The sequence below is a fragment of the Pyrus communis genome, chromosome 16, assembly GCF_041283825.1.
Source record: "Pyrus communis isolate YQ-2024b chromosome 16, ASM4128382v1, whole genome shotgun sequence".
Lineage (NCBI taxonomy): Eukaryota > Viridiplantae > Streptophyta > Magnoliopsida > Rosales > Rosaceae > Pyrus > Pyrus communis.
The window spans coordinates 7001054-7019858 of NC_142580.1; the positions used below are offsets into that span (position 1 = coordinate 7001054).

At 38.0% G+C, this 18805-nt stretch overlaps 4 protein-coding genes and 3 non-coding genes across 7 annotated transcripts; 1 reads left to right on the top strand and 6 right to left on the bottom strand.

The window, feature by feature from the left end:
- Positions 1–6: 6 nt before the first annotated feature.
- On the bottom strand, positions 7–961 carry LOC137731015 (signal peptidase complex subunit 1). The gene is made up of 3 exons (XM_068470053.2): positions 840–961; positions 521–558; positions 7–396 (listed from the first exon to the last, which is right to left on the bottom strand). The coding sequence occupies exon 3, from the start codon at positions 394–396 to the stop codon at positions 115–117; it is 282 nt and encodes a 93-aa protein (XP_068326154.1). The 5' UTR covers positions 521–558; positions 840–961; the 3' UTR covers positions 7–114.
- A 1172-nt stretch (positions 962–2133) lies between these two features.
- On the bottom strand, positions 2134–4730 carry LOC137732142 (large ribosomal subunit protein uL22z). Its single transcript, XM_068471442.2, has 7 exons — positions 4617–4730; positions 4450–4486; positions 4284–4324; positions 2785–3015; positions 2592–2694; positions 2436–2503; positions 2134–2341 (listed from the first exon to the last, which is right to left on the bottom strand). Exons 1-7 carry the CDS (start codon positions 4617–4619, stop codon positions 2276–2278), a joined length of 549 nt encoding a protein of 182 aa, XP_068327543.2. The 5' UTR covers positions 4620–4730; the 3' UTR covers positions 2134–2275.
- LOC137733080 (small nucleolar RNA snoR74) lies at positions 3271–3413 on the bottom strand. Its single transcript, XR_011068398.2, has one exon. It is a non-coding gene; the product is annotated as a small nucleolar RNA snoR74 (small nucleolar RNA).
- Positions 3454–3594, bottom strand: LOC137733082 (small nucleolar RNA snoR74). Its single transcript, XR_011068400.2, has one exon. It is a non-coding gene; the product is annotated as a small nucleolar RNA snoR74 (small nucleolar RNA).
- Positions 3636–3777, bottom strand: LOC137733081 (small nucleolar RNA snoR74). The gene has a single exon (XR_011068399.1). It is a non-coding gene; the product is annotated as a small nucleolar RNA snoR74 (small nucleolar RNA).
- Positions 4731–5937: 1207 nt separating the features above from the next.
- LOC148689894 (uncharacterized) lies at positions 5938–6840 on the top strand. Its single transcript, XM_088687869.1, has one exon. The coding sequence runs from the start codon at positions 5938–5940 to the stop codon at positions 6838–6840; it is 903 nt and encodes a 300-aa protein (XP_088543995.1).
- A 2433-nt stretch (positions 6841–9273) lies between these two features.
- LOC137731101 (uncharacterized) lies at positions 9274–16614 on the bottom strand. Its single transcript, XM_068470180.2, has 21 exons — positions 16027–16614; positions 15760–15845; positions 15563–15664; positions 15254–15360; positions 15070–15170; positions 14809–14896; positions 14196–14284; positions 13703–13842; positions 13445–13601; positions 13189–13324; positions 12904–13000; positions 12339–12468; positions 11937–11996; positions 11676–11794; positions 11398–11522; positions 10873–11097; positions 10612–10772; positions 10091–10254; positions 9874–9956; positions 9699–9784; positions 9274–9552 (listed from the first exon to the last, which is right to left on the bottom strand). Exons 1-21 carry the CDS (start codon positions 16237–16239, stop codon positions 9409–9411), a joined length of 2613 nt encoding a protein of 870 aa, XP_068326281.2. The 5' UTR covers positions 16240–16614; the 3' UTR covers positions 9274–9408.
- Between the last annotated feature and the right edge of the window lie 2191 nt (positions 16615–18805).

An 18805-nucleotide genomic window follows, 5' to 3' on the forward strand; every position in this document is an offset into this window, starting at 1 on the left:
TGCAAATACCATGAAATTCTCTTCTAGTCATTGTATAAGTGCTGGAAATGGAAGTTTGAGTACAATGTTAATATCTCATTGCTGTGATCAGTCTCAAGAAAACTGACCTACTTCTTACTTCTTGGAGGCTTTCTTCTTCGAGCTCACGGGCTGCTGCGGCTGCGGCTTGGGATGCTTCTCAGCTTCGCTCGGGTCCAGCCACTTGAGCGGGTGGCGATTGAAGAAGGGCCAATTGGGGACGGTGACCAATGTGGTGAGAACCACACCACCAGCATAAGTCAGAACCATCGTCTGGAAGGACCCAGTGATGTAACCTGCGGCGAATCCAACCACGGCGAACACCAGTAGCAGTATCTGCATCAGCTGCTCAGCTAGCCTTTGCCCTTGCCAATCCATCTGCAAATTATACCAAAAAATTAAAGAAGTGATCTTCCTCATTCGGATTAATTAACGGATCAAAACAAAATTACGCAAATTCGCAACATTCGAAACTGTGCCACAAAAACCCTAGAAACAGTACCTTGGAATGAACTCTGAGGTCAGCTCTTCCTCTGCAAGCTGAAAAATTAAACAAATTTGGAAGCATAAATTACATTACCATAATTTCACAGAAAAAGCAATAATAAAAGAGAAAATTGACGAGATCATGAAAATCATTTGGTTGGATATGAATTCATTCAGCTGCCAAAGAACAAAAAAGCACCAAATTCATAAAGGTCGATGACGGAATCGAAAAGAAAAATGTTCGAACAAAAATTGGGATCTGAGAAATCCCTAGAAATTGAAATTCCACGAGAGAGAGAGAGAGAGAGAGAGAGAGAGAAGGAGTGAGTTTTTACCTGCGAACGGACCAACTGATGAAGGCACGGGCGAGCGACAAAGGGAGAGGGTGTGAGAATTTCTGAAGGGGCGAAATTAGAAAAATAAAATCGATACGCTCGTTGACTCTCGGAAAGAGTTCGTGGACGTTGATTTTGAATCTGACGGCTGATAAGCACGGCGCATACGTGGTTTGCTCTGGTGGGTTTGATAAATTTCGGGTCGATTAAGTTCCGGGGTATTTACCGGCCCAATTGAAAGTTCTCCAACTAGCTAGGCCTGCGATTTCTAACCCAAGGATGCCAGCTCCTTTTGTTTTTAAAGAAAACTAATTAAAATAATTTGAAATTATAAGTTTTAATGATAGAGAAAAAATAAAGTGTAAAGTAAATAGTACCATGATTGTCTTTTTAATGTAAAAATATGATTTTTCGTTAAAATAAACAGTACCGAAAGCTTTTCGTTAAAATTCCCTTCTTTTTATTTTTATTTTATAATTATTATAATTATTAACGAAAGCGGAGAATTCGAAATTGTTATATTAGTTTAGAAAAGGAAGAGTTTCGAATGTTGAACACATGAGTAGAAATCCAACATCTTATTCATTTGATCAGATACAACTTTTAGCTATGGCACGGCCTAAATTTTAGGCCAAAAAACTGTTAAATATCGTTTTAACCTAATCTCTTTTCACATTAACTTTTTGAAAATAATATGTTTTTAGATTAATTTAGCTATATTTGGGAATATTTTTACTTAAAAGGCATTTAGGCTATAACCAATCCAATAATGCATTATCATATGCAAATTTTATCCCACCTGACATCATATGACGATGAACCCTTTTCATGTAAGTTTCTGTTCCAATAAACATTGGTTTTCAGTTTGAATCAGTGTTCTGCTTCTAACAAAAGCACTTCCAAGGAGCACTTATAGAAGCATACAAAAAATGATAAATGAAAAGTCTTAAATTCAATTCTCGTCAAAAACGAATTTATCACTTAATACCACAATTTAATAGTATTTATCTTCACTCGTAAATAAAAAATCTTAAGTTCGATTCTCACCAAAAACAAATTTGAACCACAATATTGTTTGCCAATTACGACGCTAAGCCCACCCCATCCCCCCCCCCCTAACACGAATAATATTATTTGTTCAAAAAAACACATCATTAATCCAAAATTTAAATTTCGGTTTTGCAGAGATAACAGAATGCCATTGATTCGAGACCATTGACAAACAACAGCACCAGGGGCATGATAACGTGGGGCTTCAGTATGAAATTATGTCTACCATTGGTTATCAAGCATATTACCCAAACAAAACATAATTTGGTACTAAAACAACGAGAGGCCCAAAAGTTGTCTACATAACATCTCAAACTATATAAAAAGCAGCAAAAAACCCTCATCAAAGGAAACCAGCAACCCTTCGATTCGACGAATGATACGCTCTAAGAGGAAGCACCGCTCCTAAGAGCAGCCTTCTTCGATTTGCTTGTTGCCAACTGGCTCTCGGGCTGCAATGATAACAGATAATCGAATTGGTTAACAACTTGCCTCGCGTATTTTCAACGACATACAGTCGTACTAAATGTACAATCTTCAAATTACCTCTTTCTTGACGGGTTCTTCCTTCTCGGAAAGGATCAGCTCAATATGGCAGGGCGATGACATGTAGGCTGCAATTGGTTTAGCAATACAAATCAATATAAAAACAACAATTCTCAACAAGAAAATAAGATGAGAGGATGATTGGTTGGAACTTACGGTTGATTCTTCCGTGAGCCCTGTAGGTTCGGCGCCTTTGCTTCTGTGCTTGGTTGACCTGGATGTGAGATACGATTAGGGAATCAACATCCAAACCCTTCACCTGAAAAATTGATTAGAAATTATTAGTCTCCATAGCAGATAAAGATAACAATACCAAGTGATAAGCAGAATGTAAGATGATGTAACTTACTTCAGCATTGCTCTCAGCATTCTTAAGCAAATCTAATATGAACTTGGCAGACTTGACAGGCCAGCGTCCTTGCCCATTGGAATGCCTGTTCTTTGCCTGGGCAGTACGCCCAACTCCACGGCAGAAACGACGGAAGGGAATGGCCTGTTTGTGAGCCAGAACATCCTCCAAATAACTCTTTGCCTTGTCCAAGCGCATCTTTCTGATAGAAAACGCAGTTTCCCTTGTGTTCTGTTAAACACAATAGCAACGCAAGTCAAAACCTCAAAATTAGTAATTTAAAAAAATTCTAAAATTCTAAAACGCAAGCACAAAATTGTTTTTACAAGTGTCAACACTCCATGCAAGGCAGCAAAATCATGGTACTATCCACACACTACAGAGGTGATTCTAACAATGTCTTCTTATAATTATTTATGAAAAAACGTCACAAGATCCTTAATTCGAATCAGGTTTGAAATAAACAAAAATACACATTCATGAGAAAAATGTGGCGTCATTAACTGAACCTTCAGTCACAAAAATGCAACAGATGCAAAGTACAGAGGTTCACCCAAAAACAATGCAATTGATTTTCCTGAAGTTTACGGGAGCCCAGTTCACAGAAGGTAACTAAGCCCTGCTTTTTTAAATCAGGTTTTGAAAAATTGAAAAATCTTAAACATGACCAAATGTGGGGTCAAGAACTGAACCTTCATTCACATGAGTGCAAAAGAAGCAAAGAAAAGAGGTTCACCCAAAAACAATGCAATAGATTTCCTGAAATTTACGGGGGACAAGTTCACAGAAGGTAAATAACCCTTCTTTTTTAAAATCAGGTTTCAAAAACATGAAAAAAATCATAAATGACAAAATGTGGCGTCATTAACTGAACCTTCAGTCACAAAATGCAACATATGCAAAGTACAGAGGTTCACCCAAAAACAATGCTAGTGATCTTCCTGAAGTATACGGGAGCTCAGTTCACAGAAGGCAACAGAGCCCTGCTTTTTTCATCAGGGTTCGACAAATTAATGCATGTATATATGCGAACCAAACCACCAGAGTTTGAGTCAGTGCTAAGTCAGTAAAGAGCATGAAATCACAACCTTTTTCTCACCTTCAGCTAATTGTACAAACGTCTAAAACTCGCTACCTCCTAACTCCAGTTTTTCTAATCATAAAACTGGAAAAGCAAACACCTTTAACTAGATTCGCAAGACACGTAAAACTAGAAACCCAGCCACCATACCAATTCAATTGTTCTCAGACAACAAATTTTAGTAAACTGAACACACATCCCACAACAAGCGGACCGATATAACCAATTCAAAATATTACATTAACTACTGAATCTCCACCCAACAATCAAAAACAGAGCAGATTCATTGACATAGGCAAAAGAAACCGAATAGAAATCCCACATTTCACTACCAAATCGTCGCATGCTAAAACAAAAACCCAAAAGCATGTAACTCGAAACGTTTAACTCTACGAACAATAAAGAATAGTAACAATACCTTGAAATGAACCCTCAGGTCAGAACCTCTTGCTTTGCAAGCTGAAACAATCGAAACAAATCAAAACCCACAATCACATCAAAACAATTTTCCTGGAAAAACAAAACCAAGATTCATATACAAAAACCCATTAGATCCGTAACAGTAAATCGATAAGAGTACATACACTTGGTGATATTGTCGGGCTCTCTGGAGTACTTCACCTGGAAAAAAAATACAAAACAAAATCACTGTCAGTGCATTTGAAGGCGCAGAGATTCAGAAACAAACTGAATTTCCAACAGGAGGAAGAGAGAAATAGAAGATTGAGGGGAAGGACGTGAGAAGGGTTACCATGGCGGCCGATGGAGCTTCTGCCTCAGTGAAGGGTTTACGCTTGCTTTTGCTTAGACGCAGAAGAGGCGAGTTCTTGTGGGACTTGTGATTTTATAAACAAATGGAATGAAACCCTAGTAATAACCAGGCCTCTAATATGCTAATGGACCCTCAATTGGGCTTCTTTGGGCTTCATGCTAGCAACCACGTAATGTTTGTTATGTGGGCTCTATTCAAAGCCCAATACCAATTCAAAAATAAATATTTAAAAAATAAACCGAAATTAGGAATTAAAAACTTAAAAAGTTGAGAAGTGATTCAGAGCATAATTTTGTGCATGTAGTCCCAAAAACAATGGTCGACAAAGCAGTAAAACTTCGTCGTCTTGGTCGCATCAACACTACTACAAGAGTGTTCTCTAACCTATCACCTAAACCGTCACATTTCGTTTGAATGAAAAAATTAAATATTATTAAGGGATTTTAAAATAACCGAAATTGAAATGATGGAAATTTTTTTTTTTATAATTTGTGAATTTTAATGTATGGTTAATTTAAAAGAACAATAGAATTTGAATACGGAATTTGTTATTTTTAAACTCTAACTCATACAAATTTAGAATTGACACATGTTTAAATGGAACTTAAAACTTGAAAATTGGAGGTCCCAAATTCAAGTTTTTTTCTACGTGAAAATTCTAAATTTATTTGTTTATGAATCCGCACGAATGATCGATACATATCATTTTGTAAATTGTAACTTTTGTCAAAATTTCAAATTTATTTTCTTCTTCCAATTAATTTTGTGGACGTTCGGTTATTTGCATTAAGGGTGGATAACTGAGTGGAGGTATGGGACTTCGGTGGCGAAAGCTATTGTCCCAGGTTATGGACATTGTCGTCCGTGACATGCAGCCCGCGTCTATCTATTTGGTGGAGTCAGTGGATGAACTTGTCTTGGTGGTGAAATATGAGAAGTGGGAGAACGTGGAACGCTTGTGCTGTGCCCATGAAGAGCCTGCGGAGCAACCCTCGTTCCTCACTCCTACCGTTTGTTCCTAACCCATGGCGATAGCTATAGCAGTGCAAGTGGAACTACTATACTTTTCATGTCTCATTCCCAAAAATGCAAGTAAACATGCTCTTATTTCGCACCTGCACAAGGAAGATCTGGGGGTATAGCAGTGATACGGAACACAAAACAAATCTCAGTTATTGAATCTTTGGTTGGAGTATTCTCAGTCTCCATAAAAATTAAAGCATTGAATGGGTTGGACTGGTGGCTATCAGGGGTCTATGGTCCCTGTAAAAATAAAGAGAGAAGGGAGTTTTGGGAAGAAATGGCAAGCCTTTACGGGCTTTGTGGACCAAGATGGTGTGTAGGAGGAGATTTCAATGTGGTGAGATATGTAAATGAGAAATCAAATGGGGGAAGGATGACTACAAGCATGAGGACTTTTAATGAGTTTATCCAAGACACAGAACTCAAAGATCTAGAGTTGCTCAATGCTCAATTTACTTGGTCAAATTTTAGAGAAGAAGCAGTGCGTCGGAGGTTAGACAGATACTTGGTCTTTGTTGGATGGGAAGAGATCTTTCCAAATGTAAGACAAAAGGCTTTGGCAAGGGTAATTTCAAATCATTGTCCAATCGAGTTGGATACTAACAAGGTGAAATGGGGGCCAAGTCCTTTCAGGTTCAAAAACATGTGGCTACAACACCCAGATTTCAGGAACAAATTCAAACAATGGTGGCAATCTGAGCAGGTTGAGGGTTGGGAGGGTTATAAATTTTTTAGCAAGTTAAAAGCTCTAAAAAGGAAGTTGCAAAGATGGAGTAAGGAGGTTTTTGGTGATGTCGAGAAAGATATTAAGGAAGCTAAGGCTAGTTTAGAGGAATTAGATATGAGAGAAGGGATGGAAGGGTTAGATGTTGCTTCAAAAAGAAAGAGGGAAGAGTTACTTTTCCTTGTGGAAGATTTGGCTTTCAAGGAAGAAGTGAAGTGGAGGCAAAGAAGTAAAGTGGAGTGGGCTAAAGATGGGGACGGTAACACTAAATTTTTTCATAAAATAGCTAATGGAAGAAGGAAGAGAAATTATATAGAAAGATTGGAAGTGGAAGATGGTGGAGTGGTAGAGGATGCAGAAGAGATAGAAAACAAATTGTTAACTTTTTCAAGTCCCTGTTTAGCAGCAATGAAGAGGTGTGTTGGGGTTTGGAAGACATTAACTGGTGCTCAATAAGTGAATCTGAGGCAACTTGGCTTGAGAGGCCTTTTGAGGAATTGGAAGTTCAAAGAGCAGTTTTTGATTGTGGAAGGGATAAGTTGCCAGGTCCAGATGGGTTCTCTTTGCTAATGTTTCAAAATTGTTGGGATATCTTGAAAGTGGATATTTTGAAGGTGATGGAGGAGTTCTTTGAGAAAGGGATAATAAATGCAGTGACAAATGAAACATTCATTTGTCTTATTCTGAAAAAGTCAGATTCTTTGAAAGTGACGGACTACATGCCTATAAGCCTAGTTACTAGTTTATACAAATTGTGGCGAAAGTGCTTGCATCAAGACTAAGGGAGGTTATGGGTAGCACAATCTCTCTATATCAAGGAGCTTTTATTTAAGATAGACAAATTTTGGATGCGGTCCTCATTGCAAATGAGGTTGTAGTAGAGGTGAGTCAGAAGAAAATGGAGGGATTGGTGTTCAAGATTGATTTTGAAAAGGCTTATGATCATGTGGAGTGGAGATTTTTGGATGAAGTCTTACAATGAAAAGGCTTTGGCAATAGATGGAGGAAATGGGTCAGGGTTGTCTAAGTTTTGCAAATTTCCCAGTTTTGATCAATGGGATGCCTATAGGAAAATTTAAAGCTTCAAGAGGTTTGAGACAAGGTGATCCATTGTCACCTTTTCTTTTCACCTTATTAGTTGATGTCTTGAGTAGATTGTTGCAGAAGGCACAAGAGAATCGTCTGATTAAAGGTTTGTGCATTGGGAAAGAAAAGGTGGAGATTTCACATCTTCAATTTGCTGATGACACCATTTTTTTTCTTGGCGAGGGCTGAGGAAGTTTGGAACAATTTATTAGAGTTGCTCAATTTATTTTGTACTATTTCAGGTTTGAAAATTAACAAAGCAAAGTGCTCTCTAGCTGGAATAATCTCAGATTGTGAGAAAATTAAAAGGATGGCAGATTCCTAGGGTTGTGAGGTGGGTAGCTGACCAATAAAGTATTTGGGTCTCCCTCTTGGGGGAAGGCCAAGAACACTTACCTTTTGGGATCCAGTTGTAGAAAAGATGGAAAAAAGACTTCAAAGTTGGAAGAAGGCTTTCTTATCTAGAGGTGGTAGATTAACTTGGATTCAATTTGTTTTGGGAAGTTTGCCAATTTATTACATGTCTTCGTTCAAAATTCCTTGCAAGGTGATTGGATGGCTAGAAAAACTACTGGAAGTGTTTCTTTGGGAAGGGGTAGGGGAAGGAAAGAAAAACCATTTGGTGAAATGGAAGGTAGTTATTAAAAGTGAGGAGGAAGAAGGTTTAGGCGTGGGGAATTTGGAATGAAGCGTTACTGGCTAAGTGGTTGTGGAGATTCCCAAAGGAATCAAATTCTCTTTGGCACAAGGTGATAAGAAGCAAGTACAGGTTGCAGGATAATGGGTGGGATGCAAATCCTTCGCTGCGTGTTTCAAGTCATAGCCCTTGGAATGATATTTCGTCTGGTCTTTAATCGTTCCTAGAGTGCTGCAAGTTTGAGGTGGGCAACGGGAAGAGGGTGAGGTTTTGGGAGGATGATTGGTTGGAAGGTGGACCATTGAAAGAGCCATATCCTAGATTATTCTTGTTATTGAGAATGCATAACCAGATCATTTCAAGTTTTGTGGATTTTTCTCTTCATTCTTTGAGTTGGAATTTTGATTTCAGAAGAAATTTGAATGAGTTGGATATAGAAGAGGCAGCTAGGTTATTACAGAAGGTGGAAAATGTTCGTTTGATTCAATCAAGAGCGGATAACAGAAGGTGGAAACTAGACTTATCAAGATTGTTCACTTGCAAAACCTATTGCTCTTTCTTGAGCAACAATGGAACTGTGCAACATTTTCCACCCTTTTCTCAGATTTGGAAATCAAAAGCTCCTCTGAAGGTCAAAGTTCTTGTGTGGTTTGTGGCTACTGGGAAGGTCAACACTTGTGATCAAGTTCAAAGGCGAAGGCCTTTTATTTGTATTTCTCCCCATTGGTGCAGTTGTGTAAATCTGAGGAGAGTGTTAATCATATTTTTCTCCATTGTTCTTACTCAATACAATTGTGATGGAAATTGGTTCAGGAAGTTAGAGTTAGTTGGGTCATTCCAAAGGGTTGTTTCGAGCTTCTAAGCACCAATTTTGAGGCTTTAGGAAAGGGGAGGAAAGCTAAAGCTTTGTGGGGCTATTTGATGTTGGCAGTTTTTTGGAACATTTGGTTGGAGCGTAACAGAAGAGTTTTTGAAGATTATAATGGGGGTGGGGGTAGCAGAACTATGGGGTAGAGTAAGATACTAGGCAACCCTCCACGCATCAGTTTCGAATGAGTTCAAGGATCATTCTCTTTCTCATATAGTGCGGGATATGTTAGCAGCCGTAAAATGATTATGGTTGAGGTTATGTTACTTGTTATCAGATCTGTTTGAGAGGTCTTGGCTTTTGCTACATGGTGGATTTCTTATCCACTATTCTGTAATTCTTGTTGAAGTGTTATCGTTTCTTCTCAAAAAAAAAAAATTTATCGCTTTGTCTTTTGCATTTCTGGACTTGCCGGTGGTAAAGTAAAACTAAACTAGAAGATATAACTTGACAAGAAGCTCGAATAAGCAACGACATCCACCCACTCTGGAAAAAGGCCTCTCAGCTTCTTTGTTTCGTCAACCATATATTGGTCTATGACAGCTATGTCAACCCTCAAACCGTCGGATCCCCTAGCCTGCAATTATCGCAAGCAAACTTGAGCGGCTGACGGAGAGATTTGCAATATGAGCAGCTAAAGAAAATAAACTAAAGCAGCTGACAGAGAGATTTGCGATATGAGCAGTAAAGAAAATAAACCAACACCAGGTAAAAGAGCTTTACCTCTAACCAGAAGTTCCAATTCTCAGAGCTAGCTCCACTAAGCCGGCATATGTATGATGGTGGACCTCCGTCATTCGTTACAGTAGCTGTTCCAATTTTTCTCAAGCATAAGCATACACCATGTGAAAAGGTAAATGTGTATAAGAAACTCAAAACGCAAAAAACTTTCCGTTACCTGGAAGTGTATTGTCTGCAAATGACCAACTGGATAAAGGGCCTGTTATGTTGAGGACGGTAACCCAAACCTCCTTTAAGGAACTGACAGAAAGGTATCACACAGTAAACTTTAAAACTTGCAACTGAAATTAATAAAAAGAATCCAGAAAAACGGTGTTGAAAGCCTATTCAGTATCCAATAGTAGGTCATGTATGTGGTGGTTTGTTCTACTTACCCTAAAGACAGTTGCAAGTATACTCTGCGAGATCCCTCAATGAAAACCGTATGCGGCTCATAAGTAGACAGATGGGGGAACTGCCTGTATTGCTTCAAAATACTGTCACTTTTTGCAGGGAACTTCAAGCTTCTTGAGAACAAAAAAGACACAGGAAAAATTCCCTGCACATACATACAAAAAGGCCATCAGATAATCTTTCATCGCAATTAATGTTGAACAATTAACTGAACATAGCAATTGACCTGCATGAACAAGTTATCCATGGTTTACAGTAAGACTAAAGTGTAGGTCTGCTCTTGAATCTCGAGTACATATTAGGCTCATCAGTAAAAAAATCATTCAGGTGATTAATCAGACACAAAGAACAATGACTAAGTGCACGACATGAGGACCATGGATAATACTTAGGATGAGTGATCCAATCTCAAGGATAAGAACTAGAGTATAAATATAAAAAAAGGTCATGGAAGGCTGTCTTTAATAGTTAATTGACGTAAACTCATTACAATCTTACATACCATAAAATTTTCCGGCTGAGATAACTTTGCAGTTTCAAAAGATAACTCTGAACTAATGTGCAATTCCTTTGCCACCTCCGGTGCATGTTTGAATACAAAAAGTAAAGAATTGGAATCTACAACAGAAAAATCATAGCTGGAGTCCATAACCTGATTTGCATCTGCCACGCAAGAAAAACTGTTTGCATAGGATCTAGGATAAATCTGATCAAAAGGAAAGCATTTTGGAATTATACTTAATCATTTTGCTAGCTTGAATACCTGCAGTAAGAAACGTATGCTGGAAAAGAATCCGCTTAGGAGCGTCCACACTGTATGGAAAGAACTGAGACGACAAAGCCAAGCCTAGCACACTAATGTGCAGCAAAACCTGCAAAATGGATGACCTAGCTAACCAGCGACCACAGATTGGTATCAGAGGGCCTACACACAAACCAGTCACAGCTCCCACTGTTGTTGCCATCACAACATCAGGAACAAAATAACCTGCAAGAATGCAACTGATGATTAAAAGAAGATTTTGTGAATTCTTGAATAACGGGAATCCAAAGTACTTGCAGCATAATTCAAAGTTTCAGAATGAACCATATTTAACAACAAAATCTTAATAATCTTGCTCTATTGCAAGCACAACGTATCCATAGAGAACTGAATCTCCCAACTATGATAAAAATGGGAAACCACCATATATTGATTCAATAAAAAAACTGACTTGAAGAACATAATAACTCATATGTGAAGGTAACACATAACAGCAGTAATGAAGGAAAGTTCAAAAATACTAACCATATGGAGGTGGCAAAGCACCCATCATACCCAGCTTTTCAACCACAAATTGTACAAGAAATCCACCAAAATATACAGAGTATGCAAGGCATGGAAGTACAGGTAACACGTAAAATAATGTTGACCTGAGAGAAATGATATATATTCTGTTAAAGAACTGTAATTTCTTTTCGAACTATGAGAACAGGACTAAAATGTTACCGAGAACTGTAAGACAGGAAACACACAAACAAAAACACCCATTAAATTATAACTTTAATAACTCTGGAAACGGGTACCTGAGTGACTGGTGACCAAATAATTTGACTGATAAGCAGTATGAAATCCATCCAGGAAGCATAGAGGTAGATATTGAAAAAGTCAAGAAGCCTCCGCTAAGCCCAGCCAAAAGGTAAGCCTGCTTTCACTAAAATAGTTTTAGCTGTCTCAGGTTTAACTAAACAAATATGAGTTACGCATCTTAAGTTCATGATTCATCCTTTTAAGTGATCAATAAAACTTTTAAGTGAAACTATGAAAAAAGTAACTATGCCACTTACCAAAGTTGATATAGCGTATAATCCAAATGCTCCCCAAAACCTCGCTTCATCAGATAAAGCCTGCAAGATTCAGACGTATGATGATTGATTTGCTAACTTAACATGCTGGGATTACTGCACAGACATTAGACAATAGGTCTACAGACTGAAAAAGAGACATGATGCCACCAAATTAATTTCTAAGGCAGAAATATAAGCCCACACTAAACTTAGTAGGTCATAGTTTCAAAACATTTTCTTATTATATGCAAGCTGATTGACAAACCAGATAATGTAATCAATGAGATTTTAAAGAAATCTATAACTTTTCAACCAATAAATGAAAAAAAAAAGCATTTCTCCATAATTGTCTTCTATTGGGGAAAAAAGATAAACTTGGTCTTGTCTGGTGCATAAGAGTACCTCTTTTAAAGACTTGAGAGCTGATGCATCTTGAGAGAGGGGAAAGCTACTCCAAATAATTCTAGGAATCAACATACCAACAAGTGAGCAGGGGACGAACATCAAGTAAGCCAAATATGGATGAGCAAACCTGCATTTGAACACAAAAGGTAAGTGAGAGTTTCAAGGAACAAAGCTCCATCTTCAAAATACACATATCAGGAGCTTAGATAGATTTCTTTTCTCTTCTTTTTTGTAGGAGCTAGAACTAGTGGACTAGAAATTATACATTTAACTTGATTTTTTTTTTACATTATGATCCAGAACTTCAACCAAGCGAGACACACCATTTCAGTGGAAAGAAATTTATCTGTTATCACTATAAACCATACAAACTAAAACGGGCAGCCCTTTCATCAATGATATGAAGCTTAACTGCTGAAATAAAGTGTCTGATCAATGAGCGTAATTAAATTCTACTGAAAAGTTTCAATATTGATTAAAAGCTAGACTCATAATCTTGTAAAAGCACAATGCTAACAGGACTATAAATTATAAAGGAAGAACTCAACAAACATGAACCAACCAATTCATAGCACAACTAGTGAACAGCAATCTCAGGATGGCAAAGATAATTGGAAATACAATTGCCAGAAAAATCCCAGTAGCATGGAAAATCATTCCTGCAAAATTAACAAATTGGACAACAATGTTGAAAATTCTTGATAAGATGTCAAATATTTCAATACGAAGACAAACGCAAGTTACATAATGAATTCTGCCCACTAAGTAGAGAACCAAATTTGTCGGGTGCAAAAGTAGGACTCTTAGCAATAAGGAACGTATTTACATTGAAAAGTAGCGGATTTACCTTTCGTAAAATCGCAGAAAGTTGAAAACCAAGAAACAAGCCCACGATTCTGCTTGTGTGAAAAAAATGGCATAGCTAAGAAAATGGCAATAGGAATACTGTGAAGTAGCCTGGCTACCTTCCGCGTATAGTAAATCTGTAATACTCATCATGAGAGAGAAAGCACGAGTATCATATATCATATATCAGCCGAGCACATACTTGTCAAATCAACAGTATCATGAAAATACTACAAATCACCAGCTTGGTACCATACCATAAACAATGATAAATAATCAAAGAAAACAGCACGTTCTCCGTCATAGTGATATGCATTCGACTCTCTTTCATGTTTAACTTGTAGCTTAGAAGAATTGGTGAAGGCCTTAATTACGCTAACCAAATTCTCTCCCCGAGCTTGCATACTTCCAGGTCTGGAGGCATTGGAATGTATCAGAGGAAGTGCTTAGGGACGAAGTGGTTTGAAAAATCAAATTAAGTAAATATGTACCAAAATAGCAGATGTAATGCATACAATAATCTCTCCATTGTATCATAGGATGTATGATAAAAATAACCACCAAGGAGAAAGATAATATCCAAGCCTGGAATGTTGCCATAATCTTGAGAAAATATACGGAAATCTGTATCTCCAGGAATGACAGGAAAAACATCCTGCAGATGGCACATAAATCAATCCAGAAGTAAGCCAGTTTATAAAATGAGACAAACTAAAAAAATATATATTATCTGAATTAGTATCGCCACTAAAGATTCTAAGGTACTAGAAGATCGTAACGTTGTAATGGGTAGAATCAATAGCGTAAAAATATCCCGTTTATCCAATTGCATTATTAATATGAAACTGGAGTTACGAAAAAAGTTAGCTGATGCATTTTGCAGTAGGAAAAACTAAACACTTACAAAACACAACAATGTAAGATATCAAATGAATGAGCGAGTCAGAATAAGCTGCACACATCAAAATCAAAATTGATAATTAGTAGTGGAAAAGGCAAAACATTAACCTGAGCTGCGCTATGTGCCATAGGATATACGGCTGATTGAGCATAGACCTGAGAGGGCCAAGAACCAGGTCCTGATTGACAAACTAAATCTGCAAAACTCAAGAGTACAGAAATCAACAAAGAATGCTGCGGCACAAAAAAAATTCGGTTTACTAAGCAATAAAACTGGAAATGAAATTCATTGCTATCCACACACCCCCTTTTACCTTCCAAAAACCCTTTGTTAATTTTTGTCCTTTGATCCTCTCAATTCATTCAATCCGACGGCCGGAAATTGAGGGGGTGTGTGGAAGGTAAAAAGGGGTGTGTGGATAGCACCACCCTCTCAAAATGTAATGAATACTTATGCCAATAAAGGTCACATCAAGAGATCATCTGGAAAAGATATTTTGTAAAGCAAATGCATCCTATCTCTTCAAGACAACTTAAATTATAACTCGGTCATCCAAGCAAGGTAGTTTGAGTATTCTAGCTGACATACTACTCCCAAATTATCATGGGAAATGAAAAGCAATAACAAACACCTAGATGCACTCTGGAGTAGCATTACCAAGTTAAACAAACAACTTAGACATCTTGAAGAAGGTAATATTGACAAGTGATGATATCCTACCAGGACCGCGGGTCCCTGATGCCTCCACATTTATAAAAGCCCCAATAGTCTCACGCCATTGATGTGTCTTCATGAAGCCATGAGAACCCTAATAACATAAGAAATCACCTCCAATGAGCTTAAACATATCAGATGCCAATAGCAAGCTAAAAAAAAAATATATATATATATATATATATTAATTTTTGAGACTATATAAAACCTGGATTGGTAGCAAATGATGCAATAACTTCCAGACTAAATATTATGGAAATAACTTACCAACAAGAAAAGCTCTTCAGCCCCATTAAAAAGAAAAATAACAGGCCGAGGAGGAACCCATCCAGAATCCACCATTAGCCTTGCTATTTCCAGCATTGATGCTGCAAAAGAATAGAAAAATAAAGAAAATGACATGAACATGCAAGAAATGGTTAAAATCAAGTGAAAGTTTGTTTCCACACACCTACACATGAACCGCAATCAGCAGCACCTGGGGAAGCAAGTGGACTGTCAAAATGTCCATTTAACAAAACTGATGGTTCATTGTCTTGTGAATGTATTGACGATATCCTGCCATTGAATACAATGTAATGTGAAGTGAAATTTACTAAACTGCAGCAAGATGAAAACATCAATGCCACTGCATTACTCATAATATTCTTAAAACTTTGACCAAAACAATAGATATAGCGACAGCAATAAGTAGTGACAAAACTGAGACCGGCAGCATATTGACAAGAAATTAAAGTAATCGAAAATGTGTATAGTTTACCTCATCACAATATTTGTGTGGTTTCTGTAACCAAGAGAAATGCCATGGCCCAAAAACATCATATTAAAGGTGCCATTAACAACGGACTCTTCTATCTCAATTCTGCAAGTATAAAAATTTTGGCACCATTGCCACACGAAACTCGGATAAACAATGAATAAATAAAAAAGAAACAATCTTTATAGTGTATTACAGACCTAACATTGGACCCAGCTCGCTCCTTTATCATTTCCAACTGCCCTGTAATGTACCGAGCAGCTTCGGTCAAGCCAGGACGCCCTTCCTATCAACAAATTAGGAAATTACAAATAAGTACCTCAACCCAAAACGTGTCCCCAATCTCTCCAATAGAAATTACAATAGCGAATTCAAATCAAACCCAGGAAAAATCCCAAATTGTTTTTCTTTTCAATTTGAACAAAAAATCGAGAAAAAACAGTGAGGGCATTGAAAAATGAGCTCACCTGGCGGCCGTCGATCTCATGGGCCAACACTCGAACGTGCTCGACGGCTCTGGCTTCGGAGAAGCGATCGAGAGGGGCGTCGATGTCGAGCGGCTTGATGAAGCGCATGTACAGTACGGAGTGAACCAGCGCCGCCATGAGGCCGTACGTCGCTACCAGAATGAGCAGCAACTTGAAGCCAGGCGCGTCGCCGGAGCTAAATCCCAACGCCATTTTTTCCCGATCTCTATGCAGTTGGTGGGTGTGCGGATTTGTGAAGAGACGATTGGAAATGGTGGCTTTTGAATCGGAGAGGTGAAGGAAGTCGGAGAGAGGGGAAGTGCGTACGCAAAGAACTACCTTCCCCAGATACGGGACGTTGGGAACTTGTGATCGTTGCGGTGGCTTTTGGTTCGGAGAGGTGAAGGAAGTCGGAGAGTTGGGGTAGTGCGTACGCAAAAAACTACCTTCCCCAGATACGGGACGTTGGGAACTTGTGATCGTTGTGGTGGCTTTTGGTTCGGAGAGGTGAAGGAAGTCGGAAAGTGGGGAATTGCGTACGCAAAGAGCCACCTTTCCCAGATAAGGGAACCGGATCCCCTCCGGATCCAACCATCTGAGCCCATTAATCAATTGATCTTTAAAATTTGATTCAACAACTATAATTATTATAATTTTTAAAAGATTCCTGTTTGTAGCCGTTAGATCAAATTTCATTGGTCTGGATTCATTAATTAGTGGGCTCAGGATGGTTGGATCTAGAGGGGATCCGATTCCCAAATAAGGGATGTTGGGAAGAAATTTTTTATCCTGACGAAACATAAGTGGTGCACTACGTGTTTTAATAGAAGTGATGAAAAATTTTATTTTTTAAATTATTAATTTTTTAACACACATATCACTCAATATATATGGGCCACGAGCCTGTTGTCCCCTATTTCGTGTTTCTCTTGTGTCCCTCCTTCTAATTTTTTAACCCGTATTCTCTTGACTTAACTCAAATTTAACACTGTTAACTTTTTATAAAATTAAATTAAAAAAAAAACCAAAAATTAAAGTAATACAAAAACCAAGAATAAACTTTTGAGTTCCACCCTTTACAACCCATTGCCGCCAATCGGCATACTACAGAACTAGCAAACATTCTTTCAAGTTATTGGGATTTGGGGATTGAAGGAAGATATCTAATCAACTGAATATTGGTGAAATCTGTAAGGATTGAACCGACGACGAACATCAAGATTTAAACCGACGCAAATACAATTCTAATATCTAATTCGTCTTTGCCGACAAGAGGGAGGAAGAGAGATAAATGCAAATAAAGAAAACCCCGCGCGATGGTGAAATCTGTAAGGATTGAACAAACGTTGAGATTTGAACCGACACGAAGACGACTCTAAGCACTAGCGGAGCCAAGATGGGGGCAATGGGATTCCTTGACCCCAATAACCTTGTGGCCAAACAAGAAGAAGAAGAAGGAGCTGATAAAGTTTGTTTGTGTTTGTTTGATTAGTTTCATGGGGTTTAGAACTGTACAGAAAAATGGAACAAATAATGCAGAGATGTTGGACGACTACAAGGCTGTGCAAATTGCACCTGCCATTACTTCATTTAATAAGGAATGTTTGTAGGGTTTGGTGCATTGCCAACTCCGAAAACATTTTTAAAGAGTGGGGGACAAGAGAATTTAAACAAATATTACACCCATTCTCCTCCAGATTTGATCATAGTCCTTCATTGAGGTTTTAAGTGATCTAATCTGAAGTGTACACTTGTCACTCTCACACACACATACAAAGCATTTAAACTGAAAACTAGCCGTTGGGACTAAAACCTTATTTTGTTCTTTCTTCTTCGATGCAGCAACAATTCATCCATTGGAGCTCCACTTGCTGCCGTCTATCCTTGGAACCAGAAGCAGTTTAGGGTCCAACAGGAGCTGTTGCTCCATTTGTTAGCCATCACTCCATCAGCACCTCTTCTCCCCGTGCTAAATCTTCCCACCACCATGAATCTATCACCTGGCAACCTATAGATCGTCAGACCTGCGTTTTTGGCCTGTTATGTCTAATAATGGAAGCTCAACTTTTGACCCCATTGTCTTAAATTCATGGCTCTGCCACTGACTCTAAGATCCGATTTGGTTTCACCGACGAGAGAAAGGAAGAGAGATAAATAGAAAGAAAGGATGCTTGGACTATAATTAGATCATATATCCCCAACAAAGGAAACCTTGCCGATGGTGAGAAAATGCAGCTGACAAGCATGGTGGGGAGGAGATTGGGGGTTGGTGGTTGCGAAACAATGTTGGTTGGGAAGGGTTGCTGTTGGGTTTTTGGTTGTTTTGTTTAACTTCAATTTTTATTTTTTTAATTAAACTTAATTGAAAATTTAACAGTGTTAGATATGAAGTTAAATAGAGGGACAAGTGTTAAAAAAATTAGAAAATGGACTCAAAAGAGACAAAATATAAGACATCATACTCGTGGCCTGCGTGATGTGCCAATTATAGATTGGCTTTCTAAACTTCGATACAAGTGGTCCTAATTCTCCACCATTAATTATTTTGATTATTAAAATATTTGTTAAATAAGAATCAAAATAATAAAATTATCCTCAATTTAATAAACAATAGCCAAAATAATTTGACAAAATTAGGGTATTTTGTCATTTTATCTTATTTAATGAAAGTTTTTTTCACAAAAGAACAAAAATGATGGATGGTGGTCAAAATCAGGGATCACTTTTATCGATTTCAAATCTCATAAACCAAAGGGAGAAGTTATGTCAATTTTCACGA